This window comes from Tetranychus urticae, chromosome 1 (assembly GCF_039701765.1).
Source record: "Tetranychus urticae isolate SD_2017Ah chromosome 1, NJAU_TeUrti_SD_1.0, whole genome shotgun sequence".
Taxonomy (NCBI): Eukaryota; Metazoa; Arthropoda; class Arachnida; order Trombidiformes; family Tetranychidae; genus Tetranychus; species Tetranychus urticae.
The window spans coordinates 32,173,978-32,190,296 of NC_142958.1; the positions used below are offsets into that span (position 1 = coordinate 32,173,978).

A 16,319-nucleotide genomic window follows, 5' to 3' on the forward strand; every position below is an offset into this window, starting at 1 on the left:
TGTTAATACATTCAAGTCACTTTATCGCTTCGATATTAATTTAATTAAAGGGTGTTTCAGGCAAGCTGTCACAAATGCTTAAAGCTAAATGAGCTTTATTGGTCAAAGATAAGAAAGGTTTAGATAACAAAAAACATTAAACAACACCACCTATGAACCTTAATTATGAATTAATTTAAATTACCATAGTTTAAAATTGAAATTAATTTAAATGGTCATAGATGGTGTTGTTTAATGTTTTTTGTTATCTAAACCTTTCTTATCTTTGACCAATAAAGCTCATTTAGCTTTGAGCATTTGTGACAGCTTGCCTGAAACACCCTTTATTTCCAAACAAAATCGGTTAGTAAAAATTAGGAGTCACAAGGCAATCAATACTGTTTTCATCCTTTAAAATGAGCGCTTCAAATTTTTAGTACAGCCTTAATAATGAAATAAACAAAAAATTTTCATCTACAGTCAGAAGAAGAGGTAAAGTCTTCATTTATTTTTAATTAATTTAGTCGGGCTACTTGTCATTGTAGTTTAATGTAGTTGTAGTCTATTAATTAGTGAATGATTACGCTTCTGTTTCCTCCGAATATATATTAAACTGTTTAACCTTTTTTGTGACTTTCCTCCGGTTTCATCCATTCATCCTATCAAGTCATTTGTGTTCATATTTGTTCTCACATATTGTAGTTTTACCAATCACTCATCTATTTCATCTAATTTTCTATTGTGTCGTTTAATATTTCTCCAAGGTATGTATATCCATCCGTTCTCAACTGTCTGATAACTGTCATCCGTTTTGTCTAACTCAAAACTTCATCCATATTGACTAAAACCGACTGACAGAAGAAGAGTATTTTTTAAACAATAACATTCTTCTTTTTTCTTGCGATTTCAGATTCTTTGAATTCTAATGGCATTATCGTAGAGACAGAGATGTAAAGATGGTTAATCTCAAAGAGGAGTTTATTGAGGCTACAAAGGCTGCTCGACTGAGTCGTGAAAAAGAGAAGAAAATCCATGCAAGTGCAATAATTATTCAGGTAATCCTTTGTAATTTTTGTCATCTGTTATTACTTGTATGCTTTTACTTAAAATTAATTATTGTATGCAATCTTATCACACAGAAATACTTCAGAGGCTTTTTAACCCGCCGAAAATTGACCAAAGAATTCATCTCAGATTTCAATGAAAAAATCAAAGACTGGAAGGATGGGGAAGAAAAACCTCCATTTATCGAGCCCATAGAAGCCTTTCGTGCTTTTAATAAATTACTTTGGGTCACAAATGTGAAACGAGAGTTGCATTTACTCGAGAAAATGTGTCGATACATAATCGCAACAATGTTCAACTCAGACGCTGAAAATGATGGATCTGAAGATGGGCAGAACGTAGCTTATGTCATAGTTGCTTTCGACCGCAATTATACTGTTCCATGGATTCATCAAATGAAAGCCATCCTTCTTCATTGTTCTTCTTTAATTTCCACTTTACGCCCGGAGAAAACAAGTGAATTCCGATCTATTATGTTGTTCCTCAACATGATGGTAACTTTTACTTCTCCTTCATCATGGCCTATCTTACAACAATCGACCAACAAAAATTATTCCGCTCTACGTCCAGTAATGAATCAATTATGTTCCAATATTTTAAATCACCTAGTCGCCAAAGGTTGTTACCTGAATCTCCAAAGTATTCTAAACAAAGGCCTTTGTAAAAGTAAACCGTCCCTGAATAAGCCATCCCTCACTGCAGTTTTAACTCTCTCTTTGAGACATATGATAAACTGTCAATTCAATGAAGCATCTATTAAATTTTTCCTGGTTCATATCTTATCGACTCCTGGACTCATTTACCATCTCCAAAATCTTTGTCCTGATACCACTCAAGCTTTACAAAATCACAAAGTTTTCTCCAAATGCATTCATTTTTTGAATAACGAGTCTACCTCCAATCAGCTTTCTGAATCTCTTGAGGCTAACTACGGTCTTTGTCTACTTGCTAATTTAATCAATCTAGGCTACCTAGATCAAGATTTGCTTAAAGAGTTATTGATGGATTTTGTGGTGAGTATAATGAATAGGTGAAAATAAATATGTCAACTTCTATCAATCTATCGCTTTTCTATATCTTCTCCTTCATTCTATTTTACAGATTATCGTTGCCAAATTGCTCGAAGGCTGTCAAAAATATGTTTCAAGTAAACAATCAAGTCTTACACATTGGCATCCGATTTTAGGGTATTTCGCTCAAAATGTTGATTCAGGGTAAGAGGCTACTTTCTCGTTTAAAATCCCAAGTTTTAATATTACTGTTGTGTAAATTATAAACATTCAAATTTTCTTTCTCTCAATTTTTAGTCTTCATGAGTCTTTTGTTTATGTTAAAAAGCAACTTCAATACCTCTGGAGCGTCAAAATGATCAATATAATGTTTGAGCCATTGTTTGAAGCGACCAAAAACCAGCGTTCATCTCGAAAACAAAGTCTCATCTATAACGAGAACTGCTACGACTCAAATGATTCTGACTCTTATTCCTCAGCAACATTTTTTGGCCGATCAAATTTCTTTCGGCGAGTAATTGACAGAGCTTCTCAAGCTGTCAACAAGGCAACTAATTCTCGCTTATCCAGCTCATATTCAGTTTCCAAAGATTGTCGTGAACTTGTTTCACCCGAAGTTACTGTGATCTCATTAATATGTTCTATGTATGTTTCAGCATTAGAAACATTATCTCAAGTGAAAATGGATATTCTCACCGGACTTTGTTATCAAGATTTGATTCTACCAAATTTATGGAAATTTATCTCTTCTTTCGGAGCTCGGAACGGTTTAAATGTATTTCTCGACCTTTTAACTGTCAGTCCCAAAGCTAGTGCTTTTGAATTTCAATTGTTAATACTTTTCTGTGATTGTGCTACTCATCTTATAGCGTAAGCATATTATTTACCTTTAAATCTCTCTTCAACTATTAACAATAATTAACATTGTCTTTATTTTTTTCATTACAGAATATTAGATGAGAAGGAATTTTATGAGGATCAAAAACCATTCAGTTTACAAGAATTACTTTCCATATCTTCCTTCCTTAATAACTTTGTATACAAGATTATTGCAAGTAATTTAATAGGTAATATTTTTTAATAATTTTCTTTTATTATCATCTTAATTTTCACTATTTCCTCATTTCAGATTTTAAAGGCATATCACTTTTGTTAAATTCAACTCATTCACTCTTAATGGTTCTCTACAAACGAGACTCTAGACGAAGTTTTGCTCCTTCAGATCATTGGTTGATTAAGTAAGATAATTTATTTAATGATTCCATTTTTGGATTTATTTCTAAAATTTAATTTTTATCTTGCAGAGAAATAAAAGTTGCCAATTTCTTGAAAGATCTGGAGAATGGTAAAAAATCGGCACAAATATTGATGATGAAAGTTCCCCACATAATTCCACACAAAGAAAGGGTTGTTTTATTTCGTAAACAAGTCAACAATGAAAAAACCGTACTAGGAATAACAGAATCTGCATGTGCATCTTCTCTGTCTACATTAATTACTATTCATCGATCACGTATTGTTGAAGATGGTTATCAACAATTAGTACTTTTACCACCTCACGCTTTAAAGGGCATCATTCGAGTAAAATTTATCAATGAACAAGGATTAGATGAAGCTGGAATAGATCAAGATGGAGTTTTCAAAGAATTTTTAGAAGAAACGATCAAAAAAGTGTTCGATCCATCATTGAATTTATTCAAAGTAACAAGTGAACAACGTTTATATCCATCTCCAACCTCATACATTCACGAGAATCATCTATCATTATTTGAATTTGTTGGAAGAATGTTAGGAAAAGCTGTTTATGAAGGGATAGTTGCAGATGTCCCTTTTGCGTCATTCTTTCTCAGTCAAGTTCTTCATCAACAACAAAATGCTCTTTATTCTTCAATCGACGAGTTACCCTCATTGGATCCAGAATTATACAAAAATTTAACCTACGTTAAACATTATGATGGCGATGTTGCTGAACTTGACTTAACCTTCTCTGTCGATGAAGATTGTATGGGTAAAATAGTTTCTCATGAGTTGATGCCAGGTGGAAGGATTACGACGGTTAATAATGAGAATAAAATTAGCTACATTCATTTGATGGCACATTTTCGTGTTCATCGACAAATTCGTGACCAGACTGCTGCTTTCATCAAAGGTTTCAGATGTATAGTTAATCCTGATTGGTTAACCATGTTCTCAACCCCAGAATTTCAACGATTGATTTCAGGGGATAATAACCCCATTGATTTAACTGATTTGCGACGTAATACAAAATATTATGGCGGTTTTCACAATAATCACAAGGTTATTAACTGGTTTTGGGATATCTTAGAGAAAGATTTCAAACCTGAAGAGCACCGATTGCTACTTAAGTTTGTAACTAGCTGTTCTAAGCCACCTTTATTAGGTTTCACTCATTTAAAACCACAATTTTCAATCCGATGTGTTGAAGTAAGTGAAGATCAAGATGTCGGTGATACCGTTGGATCAGTTCTTCGTGGGTTTTTCACTCTACGTCGGAAAGGTCCAGTTAATAGACTACCATCATCATCAACCTGTTTCAATTTATTGAAATTGCCTAATTACCAAAAGAAAAGCGTTCTTCGTGATAAACTCCGTTATGCAATCACCAATAACACTGGATTTGAATTGTCTTAATTTGAAAAAAGGATATTTCCATTCATTAATCTATTCTTTACTCATCATTTTCTCTCATTTCTGACTTCTCCTAGTCATTCAAGACTTAGAATTATCGCATTTAACATTCTCAAAGCCATATTTTTGCATTTTACAGTTATTATAATGTCTATTTCGTTCCCTTGAAATAACAATTTATCAATCCATTCCTGTTAAATAATCATTTTTTGTTCTCTCATGCTTGTCTCCAATCAGGAATGCTCAGTCAATGCTTAGTCAAGAACAATCATCCTAGAGATTTTGAAAATAAATGAAACAATGGTTAATATAAACTTTGATTATTAGCTGATCCAGTCTTACAATAATCCTTAGTAATTATATTTCCAATCAAGTTATTTTTATCTTATTATAATGTGATAAGTAAGTTCTGGGCTTGAATGGGCCGCTTTTTATTTCCATCAATGGGGCATGCGTAACATCATGGAGTTGAATTTTTTGATGTTATTATATTAGGAATGTGAACTTTCATATTAAATGAAACAATGAATTTTCATATTAAATTGACTGAAATTCTTATAATTTTCAATATTTATTGTTTACATCAAGAATAACTCATGTAAATGATGAAACAAAATTATGTTATTATTTATTAAATAAACTATCATAAAGCAATCCTAGTTGTTACCTTGTTATTATCCAAGCCAATTGTCTTACCAACGGTGTCATCAATACTATTTTTAAAGTTGGCGTTGGAGTAACCTCAAGTCTCAATGGATGTACAATAATGCATCATCACTTTTATTTATTTGTGAATTAATTAAATACTGCGCTTTACCTAAAGAATTCTGTGGAAATAATATTTATATGTGATCCTCTGATCTTCCAGCCAATTTATCCAATGTAAGTATTAAGAATTATAAGCTCAATTCTCATTTTCAAATATATTTGTCAGATTTCACCTGCTATAGAACTTGTTACATTGCTTACTCCCAATGGGTAAATATTATTTTTTGTTGATGGCTGAATGTGGTTGACCTTTTAAATGAAAGTTGAATGACCAGTTTACATTTATAGTTTTTATTTTATTTTGTTTAAAACTTGGAATGATTTTCTGTCAATTTCTAACTAAATGTCAAGTGTTGTTTTGATTAGAACAGGTTTCATGTAAATCTCTTCTGACAACTCTATTTTAAATACCTTTTATTGTCTAATTTAAAAAGATTGACAAATTAGTTTCATTTCTATGTTTGAAGAATCATCAATTGATCACTTCTTACAGCCTTATTATTGTTATAATTATCTTTACTATAAAAAGCACATTTAATATTGGAGTTTTTATTCTGTAAGCTTTTCAAAGTTCATTTTTATTGATGCACCATAACTCTATATTAACCGTATTTACGGTTTACACTAGATTCATTCAAAATGATGGTTGAATCATTCAAACATTCATTTTTTGACTTCATTATCTCAACATTACACCCCATTTCTGATAAAATCACTGGCTAATATTTATTTTAACTTTATTCTCATTGGTTACACAACTATTCAACCATGCTTTTAATAATGTTTTATTTATGAAAATAAACTCCTTCAGCTTGCAACCTGACCTTTTCAGTAATTTGAATACAGTGAAAACATAGAGATGTGTAAAAAGCAATGATTTATAGCAGATCAAATGTTTTATTGAATTGAATGATTAATTTTTCCGTCTAATAATCTATTGTTTAATTTCTTTAGCATTCAAACATGGCTGATTTCGCAGCTGCTTTTGCCGCTTACATCGATAGATGTATAACCAAATCTGTAAATAAATTTAGCAAACCACGACAAAATAATGGCTACTCAACATCAGATGTTTCAATCTCCATCGTTGAGTTTGATGAACAAATGACTAAAACAGAGACTGAATTCAAAAATATTGAACAAAAATTTATCAAAATTGATATGTTTGTTGATGCACTCAAAAATGACATACAATTTATTCATGAAAGGTAAGTTATCTTCACTTTTAGTTGCACATATTATAACTAACTTTACTCATTTTTTCGTAGCATGAATAAACTACAAAATGAGAAAGACTATCGTTTCAAAGGATCCACTATTACATATTCGAATACTCAGAATGGGAATTCGCACTCTATTTTAGATTGTAAGTTTCGTTTTTGTTTGTTTATAAAAATATATTAAACTTGATTTTTACTTTATCTTATTTAGTTAGACTCAATAAATCAGAATCAACACTTAGCAAGTGGGATAATGGGAATGGTGGCAATTCATTTACAAGATATTTCCGTAAAAAAATGCATATCGCTCGCAAAAGCATTGGATCCAACGGTTCTTTAAGTAGTATGCAATTATTATCACCATCATCAAGCTCAAGCAGTGAAAACTCAGGCCAAGACAGCAACATGCCTCTGTTTTTTGAAATTACCCGAAAACCCAATATTTTGGTGCAAACTAAACCATTTACTCCTCATATTTGTAATCAAAATTGTGCCCAAAATACATTCAACGCACAATCTCCAATATTTCGGGATGATGTTCCTTACGCAATACCAGTAATATTAGGCTGGAAACGAGAGGTAGCTACTGCTCATTGCAGATACGATGGAAGCAGATCGGTTGCGGTCAAGGAGGTCAGCTATGTGGCTCCATGTGGAAGAAGATTGAGGAATATTGAAGAATTGGATAAATATTTATCGATCACAAACTGTTCATTATCCATTGATTATTTTACTTTTGAAGTTTACGTTGAACTGTATAATGAAAGTGGCAATTCTCGTATTCGATGTAATTGGTTAAATAATGATATCACTGTTGGACGGGAGTCTAAAATCATTTCTGCTATAAATTCATGTGACAATGTCGAATTTCCATCCGATTTCAACTATATATCAAGTCGCTACGAAGGACGAAGTGTTTACATTCCAAGAGATCCTTCTTTCTTAATAAGGTGTGAGTGCAATGACGATTGTAGGAACAAATCAACTTGTGCCTGTCAAAAATTGACAATCGAAGCAACCCAATCTTTACCTGGACGAAGGAAAAACGTAACTGCCGGTTATACATATCAAAGACTTAAAAAGTTTATTGTTACGGGTCTTTATGAATGTAATCCATACTGCTCTTGTAGCGATACTTGCCATAATAAAGTTGTACAAAATGGAATTAAAGCTCGTTTACAAATATTCAAAACTGTCCGTCGTGGATGGGGTGTTAGGTGTTTACATGATATACCTGCTGGTGCATTTGTGTGTACATATTCGGGCGAAGTTATGACTGAACATGCAGCTAATCATTATGCTTCTGTCTATGGAGATGAATATTTAGCTGATCTGGATTTAATTGATATTTGTGAAGCTGCTAAAGAAGGTTATGAATCAGCTCCTGTAGAGGAAATTTCAAGTGACGATGATGCTGATGAGCCTGATGATGCAAAAGATGAAGATTATAATGATGAAGATCAAGAGTCAGATGAATCATTTTCTTCCGTTAAAGCAAAAACTAATAGAAGGAAAGCGAAAAACAATGTTCTTAAAAAGGTGAACAATTCATCTAGTCTTGATCATTTACAAAACACAAATATTAATATAAAAAGAAACGGTAATCATAGTGGGATCAGAGCTGGAGCAATGAGTACTTATAGATCTATGAATGCATTGAAAATGTCGGATGGAGCTATGAAATTCAAATCTATCAGATCTATGCACGACGAAGATTTTTCTTATACCTTGGATGCTAAACGATTTGGAAATATTGGTAGATTTTTAAATCACTCGTGTTCACCTAATTGTTTTGCTCAAAGCGTTTTTGTTGACACACACGATTTAAGATTTCCGTGGGTTGCTTTTTTTGCCAATGAATTCATCCCAGCCTACAGTGAATTAACATGGGACTACAACTATGAAATAGGATCTGTTGAAGGCAAAATGATTAAATGTTATTGCAATTCAACTGAATGTCGTTATCGCTTACTCTGATTAAGGTGAGTATCAAAATGGACCACTTGACTAAAAATATTTCTAATGATATCCTTTTTTGTTTCGATTCAGAATATTTTTCCAAGAAGTCAGGTCAGAAAGTATGATCATTTTGACCAAATGTAAGTATTTATCAAAGAAAAATAATGATGTGAATGTCATAAGAAAATAAGAAGTCGTTTATTATCGATGAAAATATTTATTTATTATTTTTGTTCAACTTCGATTTTAATTTTTTAGGTAATCCAACTCTTTACTTCAAAATTTTGCCGACTCAGGTGGTGAGAAAAGTTTGCAAGCGTTTACGGCTACGAGGTGGCGTTGTAATCTGGTTACTCTTTGGTTGCAAATGAGCAACCAATTTTTGTAAACATTGTGCTCATTGATTGACGACTTACAATTGAAGTTAATGAATCCAACGATATTGATGATTGTCAATTTTTGGACATTTAGCTATCATTTTTTAAATTGTTACAATTCTTGAATTGTAGCATCGGCAGATTGGTAATCTGTGGCTTTCAAAGACGTTATGGCTTAGCTCGTTCTATTCCATCTCATATTTGTGTGAGTAAAGGATAATGTGAAAGGATAGTGTCTCTAGTCATTCCTATTTAATTAATCACTCTAACTTTAACACTGCCCGATATTAACTAGGTTTTGAGATCTAACCTAGCTTAAGATAATACCAAAATTATTCCGTTATCTACAAGATCACTCTTACCAGATTTTGAAAACTTGAAAAGTGACCTAAGGTTTTTTCTCACAAATGTGTAACTTACAACTTGGAACACGCCTTTTAAGATCATTAAACGTTGGTCAGAAGATCTTTCAAACATTTAAACTTTCTGCCATGGATATTCACCATAATCTTAATATTAAAATTTAAGTGCAATCAAAGTTAATGGACAGTCTTGGAGTCTGCTAACAATCAAACTTGTGGTTAGTTTCTTGATTTACGTCAACATTTGGTTGAATTTACAAATTATTTGGTCGGTTATCAGGAATAACTCAACTCATCACACATGTAAGTATGTTTACAATATTGATAAAAAAATTCTTAGCTCATTGAATCACTTGATTAATAGTATTAAAATTCGTCTTTAGTTTATATATTGAGCTAGAAACCTTTAAATAAGATATTAGTCTGTTGTTTATTTGATTGGGATTACTGCTCAAGTCTATTTTGTTATTCGAATAATAACCAACAAATATCTACAGTCTTCATCTTATGTAACTACCATGTTAGATTGCATCAGATATAAATTTTGCTAAAAGTCAGGTTGATGTCCTATAAATGTTTTTTCCACATTTCACCCAATTGTATCAGCTCTCACTGCTCTTTATTTCCAACGATATTGATAACGATATTTTATATATTTCTCTTTACAAACATGTCTTGGCTAACCTCTCTGTCTTACAATTGTTAGTATTATTACGCTCTCAACTCTTTAATTACTGAAAGCACCTTTTGCTCGTTCAAAAATTCTTTATCAATTATTGAATGATTATTACTACATTTTTTATTGACAAGCTTTACTAGCGTTAAGATTACTATCACTAACTATTGTTAACTATTTAAGATCCCTCCCCTTTATGATTCATGAGCCTGGAAAAACTGATGTAATAAATGGAACTTATTGTTTTCTCACTCTTCATTCTCATTTGTTTCCGTAATACTTCTAGATGATTCGAGCTACTATTCACTTAAGCTGTTCTTAAAGTATTCCAGTTCAATTTAAAGTTATTTTAATTTAATTTATTTGTGTTTATCAGTCATGGTCAAAACTCGTAAAAGGGTTGTAGATAAAATTCCTCGTCCTTACCAAATAGAGGCTCTTGAAAAAGCTCTAAGCAATAATACAATTCTTTGCCTACCGACTGGATCAGGTAAAACTTTTATTGCCACTATTGTGCTAAAGGAGCACGCCGGAGAATTGAACCTTCCATATAATGAGAATGGTAAAAGAGCCTTCTTCTTGGTGCCAAATCAAGTTCTCGTGCAACAACAGGCGAAAGCTATCGAAAATGATACTACTTTTAGTGTTGGTCGGTTTTCTGGTACAAGTAAAGACAAGGATGGTACTGGTATCGATGATTGGACTAAAGCTTACTGGGATTTGATTTTTATGAAATATCAAGTTTTAGTTATGACACGGAAAATTTTCTTTGACATCATCGCTTCGGGGCACATTAAAACATCTTCGATAGCTGTTATTATCTTTGATGAAGCGCATCATGGGGCACCCAATGCTAAAGGAAAAAATACCAATCACGACTACGTCCGGATAATGGAAATACTCAAGGAGAAAGGCCTTTCTAATATCAGAATTATTGGACTGACCGCAAGTTTAATTAATAATCGTTGGGTTGATGAAAACAAATTGGAATCAATGATAAAAGAGATCGGCAACACTTACTGTGCTGATGTATTTTCCCCTGAAACATCAAAGATAAGTAATGCGAATGAGATAATCTGGTCATACAAAGTTCCTGAAGGCTGGGATGCTGAATTTCCAGATGCTTTAAAATCTTATTTATCAAAAATGAGTTCGCTGATAGGATCTATCAGCGGAATGAAAAAGAATCAATCCACCCATCATGAGGATTTGTCAATGGTTGCTGAAATGTTGGGAAATGCAGCAAATCCGATTCCTTTGGATGTCATTAAGAATACTTTCACAGATTTGGAACATATTTTTTCGACCTTTGGGCCATGGGCAACTCACCGAACAGTCGCATTTGTTCTTGAGAGCTATGAACGTGAGCTTGAACTGATTAATCATTTGGAAAATTCTTACAATGAAATTATTCAACATGTTATTTCATTGCTTAAAAATCTTGAGAAAAGTCTCAGGGAAAATCTTGACCCGATCTCTAAACGAGATGCTCTATTAGCTGGAATACCGAATAAGATGCTCCGTCTCCTTCAATTTTTGTATGAGTTCAATAGAAAGAAAGACAGTGACCCTATTTCTGCCATTATTTTCGTTGAACGTCGCTTAGATGCTTATGTCCTCTCATCTTGGCTCTCCAACATCGCACAGTTTGTTTCAGGATTTGATTTCATAAAATGTGATTTCACTGTCGGTTTTTCATCGTACAATCCTTTTCCTTTCAATTCCCAATTCAGAAAAAAACAAGAAACTGTTATTACCAGATTCAGAGAAAAGACCCTCAACATCCTCGTTTCGACTTCTGTATTGGAAGAAGGGTTGGACATAAACCATTGTAATTGTATTGTCAGATACGATAAACCTACTAACTATCGTGCATATGTTCAAAGTAAAGGACGAGCTCGCAGTAATGGAGCTTATTTCATCTTTTTCGCTAAAGAAGCCGAGATAGATGCAACTGAAAGGGATATTGAAAAGTTTCGTGATACTGAAAGAAAGCTGCGTTTTCTCTCTAAACCTTGTCAAGCAGAAGATTCTCAAGTTAAAAACTCATTTGAAATGTTGCAAACGAGTGCTGGCGGTATTTTGCCTTTATACGAGGCAAAAACCAGAGTGAATTTTTATTGTGATCATCTACCTGCAGACGGATACACTGTCAAAATGCCTAAGAAAAATATTTCTATTCATCGAGATGCTGCAACAAATTTTGAATTATTCAAATGTAAGCTCACTTTACCCAAAATCTCACCCTATCATAAGTTGCCGATTTTTGGAAGAAAATGTTCAACTGCAGCTGAAGCAGAGGCGTCTGCCTATTTTGAAGCAGCCAAAGAACTTTGGGCTCATCAAGAATTGGATGATAGCTTTCGTCCGTTGGATCGGAAGACTTTGATTGCAAGATTGATGAAAAAATATAATCTGGATATTGATCGAACAGAAATGAAAGAATGGGAAGAGCAAAAGGCTGCTATCAAAAGATCCAATCAAAGAAAAAAGAAGAAAGAAAGAATCGAGTTACCACCTAAACCTGGTACAAAAAAGAAGCGTCGTCAATATCCAATCATCTTTTCGGATAAGTTAAAAGGTTACCAGTCTATGGACTCGCCCTGCTGGTTATACAAAGTCTCTGCGAAAAATGAAAAACAGGAGGAAACTAGTCGCCTTGGTTTGATTTCTTTCTATCCATTACCATTGGAAGAAATCGAAGGCAAAATGCTCATTTATTCGTCTAAGGAAAATTTGACTATTTCATTGGAGTTGATAGAAAATTTTGTTTTGAAAGAGCAGCAGCTTGAAAACATCAGACACTTTCAAGAGTTTATTTTCTCTGGTTGTTTAAAAATTGGTGTCCGTGACGAATCTAAAGAATCTTCAATTTTTTTCACTGCAGCTGTATCTGCTTATCATTTGTTATACATTTTCCTAACCGATGATAAAAATATTGACTATCAATTGTTGAAACAAACATACCACCGTCGCCCGATCCAGCCCTCTGATTATTCATCGCTGACCGGTGCATTGATCAGTAAAAATTATGGTGTTAATCAAAGAGGACTTCTCGTTGTTAAAGAAGTTGACTTTACATTGTCACCTAAATCTCCTTTTGTGAACGAAAGTTACGCCACTTTTGAAGATTATTACAAAACGCGTTATGGAATAAAATCGTTAAAGAGTGATCAACCTCTTCTTTGCTGCCATGCCGCTCCCACAAAAACATTTTTTCCTTGTCAACCAGATCGAAAGGCTATGAAACTTGCTAATTCTCCGCAAATTGTACACTTGGTTCCTGAACTTTGCTCTTATGAATACTTTTCCTATGAATATTTGGATATAATCTACACGATTCCAGCAATATCTTCAGTAATCAATCAATATTTGAACGCCTCTGCTATTCGCAGAAGACTTTGTTCAGAAATTGGTTATGGAATAGCTGAAATACCAGTCGATGAGAAATACAACTGGGATCAACGGTACAAATTTACAAACTTCCCTGAAATGAAAGTTAAAATTGCTGAATACACCAAGCCAAAGGAATCAATTGACTTATCATGTGTCATTGTTGATCATATTTCGCCTTCTAATGGTGGGAATATGGAAACTCAGGACGTGAGTCACCCGGAAGACACAGATGATAGTGATAGTGAGGATAGTGACGACAGTGAGGAAGACGATGACGATAGCTCTAGTGAAACAGCAGAAGATGATGAAGATGAAACATCAATGAATACTTCAGAGGATACTTACAATACTGTTTATCAAAATCTTCCCGTCGTTATAAAACGTGCCAATGATTCTAGTTTATTTAATGAATTAACTCCGGTAGCTCAACCTAGCATTGCAAAAGTTTCATGGAATGGTAATAATGTCAAACTTAATCATAATCTGTTACAAGATTATGAGAAAAAGCTGAAAACATTTAATTTAAGATCTTGGAAAAGCTCTCAAAATGGAAGCAACGGTGTTGATTATAACGAACTAGATTCTGACAATGACTCTGCTAAAGAAACTAATCATTATGTTTCAACAACTCCAATCTATGCGGATAAATTATCCCTCTTTAAATATGGCCTGCCAATTGAGCTGATTGTGGAAGCTTTCACCACGAAAAAAGCTGACTCTAAAATCAACCTTGAACGATTGGAAATCATTGGTGATTCTTTCTTGAAATACATCGTTTCTGCCCTTTTATTCCTACAACTGAATGATTTAAATGAAGCAAGAATCACTTATCTCAAAATGACGCTTGTTTCAAACTTTTATTTGTTGCATTTGGGTCGATCTAAAGGTTTGGCTCAATATATAAATGACAAAACCTTTCTTCCGAGGTTGAACTGGTTACCGCCATTTTATTCATCCGCAAATCGTAATTTTACCGAGCAAGAAATTAGCGATAAAAGTGTTGCTGATATGATGGAAGCTTTGTTGGGTGCTCACTTGATCTGTCTTGGCGAAAAGGCAGCAATCTCGTTTTTATCTTGGATTGGAATGCCTTTATTTACATCATTCAATTTTGATTCATTAATGAATGACAACTCATATTTGCCATCCTATCACGATACTGTTCCAATCGAGAATCCAGCAGAAATTCAAGCGGCCTGGAGATGTGGCAACCTATCAAAACTTGAGCAGAAACTTGGATACACATTTAAACGCAAAGATCTTTTGATTGAGGCTCTAACACATCCATCCTGGAGTCGATCACATTTTAACAGTTATCAAAGGCTTGAATTTTTGGGTGATGCTATACTTGATTATTTAATCACTTCTTACATTTTTGATAATCAAAAGTATCAGCATTTAAAGCCAGGAGAAGTTACAATCATTCGTCAAGCGCTTGTTAACAATGACTACTTTGCAACTATTTCACTAGTTAATGGCTTTGATAAATTCATCTTTCACCTCTCCCCTACTTTGTACAAAGAAATCAACACTTTCAGAGAGCAATTAACTAAAGCGGATCTTTTTGGTGAAAACAAAATCAAACTTGGCAGCTTTCTTCTTGATAATCTTGAGATGGAAACATTGACCGAACCGCCCAAAGCATTGGGAGATATTTTTGAATCGATTGCTGGTGCAATATATTTGGACAGCGGCAATTCTTTATCTACTGTTTGGCATATTTATTGTAAATTTTTTTGCAACGAGCTTGGTAATTTATCTCTTCTATTTTTATTTTTGGATATTTTTGATTTTCATCTAATATTTTTTTTCTTTTTATAGAATTTTTCTGTGCTAATGTTCCTAAAAGTCCAATTCTTCGCTTATTTGAGGCTTTTCCATTTGCAAAGTAAGTATAAACATAATTTTATTGAAATTTAATTTAACCATTTTATATTAAATGTTTTTTTTTGAAATTTCAGATTTGTATCAGAAAAACTGCCAAACAAAGAATCAAAAAGGAAAAGACTCAACTTAATTGTCGATGGATGGAGCTTCAAAGTCGATGAGACTAAATTATTGGAAGACGCAATGAATAAACGGACTGAAAAACATTATCTGGTTCTCAGTGCCTTGAATAAACTGGCCAAATAGTTAATATTATTTCCATTATTTCGATCTGTAAGATTGGACATTTATAAAACAGGACTGAAATTTATTTTTCCATAAATCGTGTAGGAATTTATTATTACTGTAAGAATCATATATTTAATTTGGTATGTCAATTTCAACTTTCCATTACTCTTTATGAAAATTCTAACTCTAACTCTTCCAAATCTGCTTTTGTAATGAACATTAACAGTTCATTCTTCAACAAAACTAGATATTTCTGTATTTGTCTCAAATTGCTCATTCGTCCTTTAATTATCTAAATTATATCCCACTGACTGTTAATCTTGAAGTATTATGATTAATACTTATTCCAATTAATCAACCGAATGCTAAACCTAATTAAGTTTTGAGTGCTTCAAGCAATTAACTAGATTGTTTCAAATTACTATTGTTGACTACTTATAAAAAATAACAATATTATAAAAAAATAATTTTGTAAGCAATATTGTCTTCCTTCTTTGATTGTAAATTGGATCTAATGCACAAAAACAAATTTGATATCTGATGAATCAATAAGATTGAAACTATTAAAAATCAGTTCAAAAAGAATAAACGTTTTCTTAATTTACATAGTATTTATAATCACTCGGCTTATTTCTATCATCTGGACAACCTTTTAGCTGATATCAATAGTGGTTTAATAATCATCAAGGCTATCATCATCTATTAATCGTAATTAAATCTTATATTTCAGAGTAATTCAATCA

General features: G+C 32.9%; 3 protein-coding genes across 4 annotated transcripts; all 3 read left to right on the top strand.

The window, feature by feature from the left end:
* The first annotated feature begins 451 nt into the window (after positions 1-451).
* On the top strand, positions 452-5,357 carry LOC107361777 (ubiquitin-protein ligase E3B). Its single transcript, XM_015928679.3, has 8 exons — positions 452-743; positions 890-1,034; positions 1,119-2,057; positions 2,146-2,258; positions 2,352-2,924; positions 3,003-3,121; positions 3,184-3,292; positions 3,359-5,357. Exons 2-8 carry the CDS (start codon positions 936-938, stop codon positions 4,704-4,706), a joined length of 3,300 nt encoding a protein of 1,099 aa, XP_015784165.2. The 5' UTR covers positions 452-743; positions 890-935; the 3' UTR covers positions 4,707-5,357.
* Positions 5,358-6,434: 1,077 nt separating this feature from the next.
* On the top strand, positions 6,435-8,668 carry LOC107361490 (histone-lysine N-methyltransferase eggless-like). The gene is made up of 3 exons (XM_015928328.2): positions 6,435-6,679; positions 6,740-6,837; positions 6,903-8,668. The coding sequence occupies exons 1-3, from the start codon at positions 6,435-6,437 to the stop codon at positions 8,666-8,668; spliced, it is 2,109 nt and encodes a 702-aa protein (XP_015783814.2).
* On the top strand, positions 7,406-16,165 carry LOC107361776 (endoribonuclease Dicer). 2 transcript variants are annotated; one of them, XM_015928678.3, is made up of 6 exons: positions 7,406-8,673; positions 8,741-8,790; positions 8,909-9,692; positions 10,352-15,211; positions 15,283-15,349; positions 15,423-16,165. In XM_015928678.3, the coding sequence occupies exons 4-6, from the start codon at positions 10,444-10,446 to the stop codon at positions 15,592-15,594; spliced, it is 5,007 nt and encodes a 1,668-aa protein (XP_015784164.2). In that variant the 5' UTR covers positions 7,406-8,673; positions 8,741-8,790; positions 8,909-9,692; positions 10,352-10,443; the 3' UTR covers positions 15,595-16,165. The 2 variants fall into 2 exon arrangements, with proteins under 2 accessions (XP_015784164.2, XP_089126505.1); XM_089270379.1 differs by lacking the exons at positions 7,406-8,673; positions 8,741-8,790 and having other exon boundaries at positions 9,555-9,696.
* The last annotated feature ends 154 nt before the right edge of the window (positions 16,166-16,319 follow it).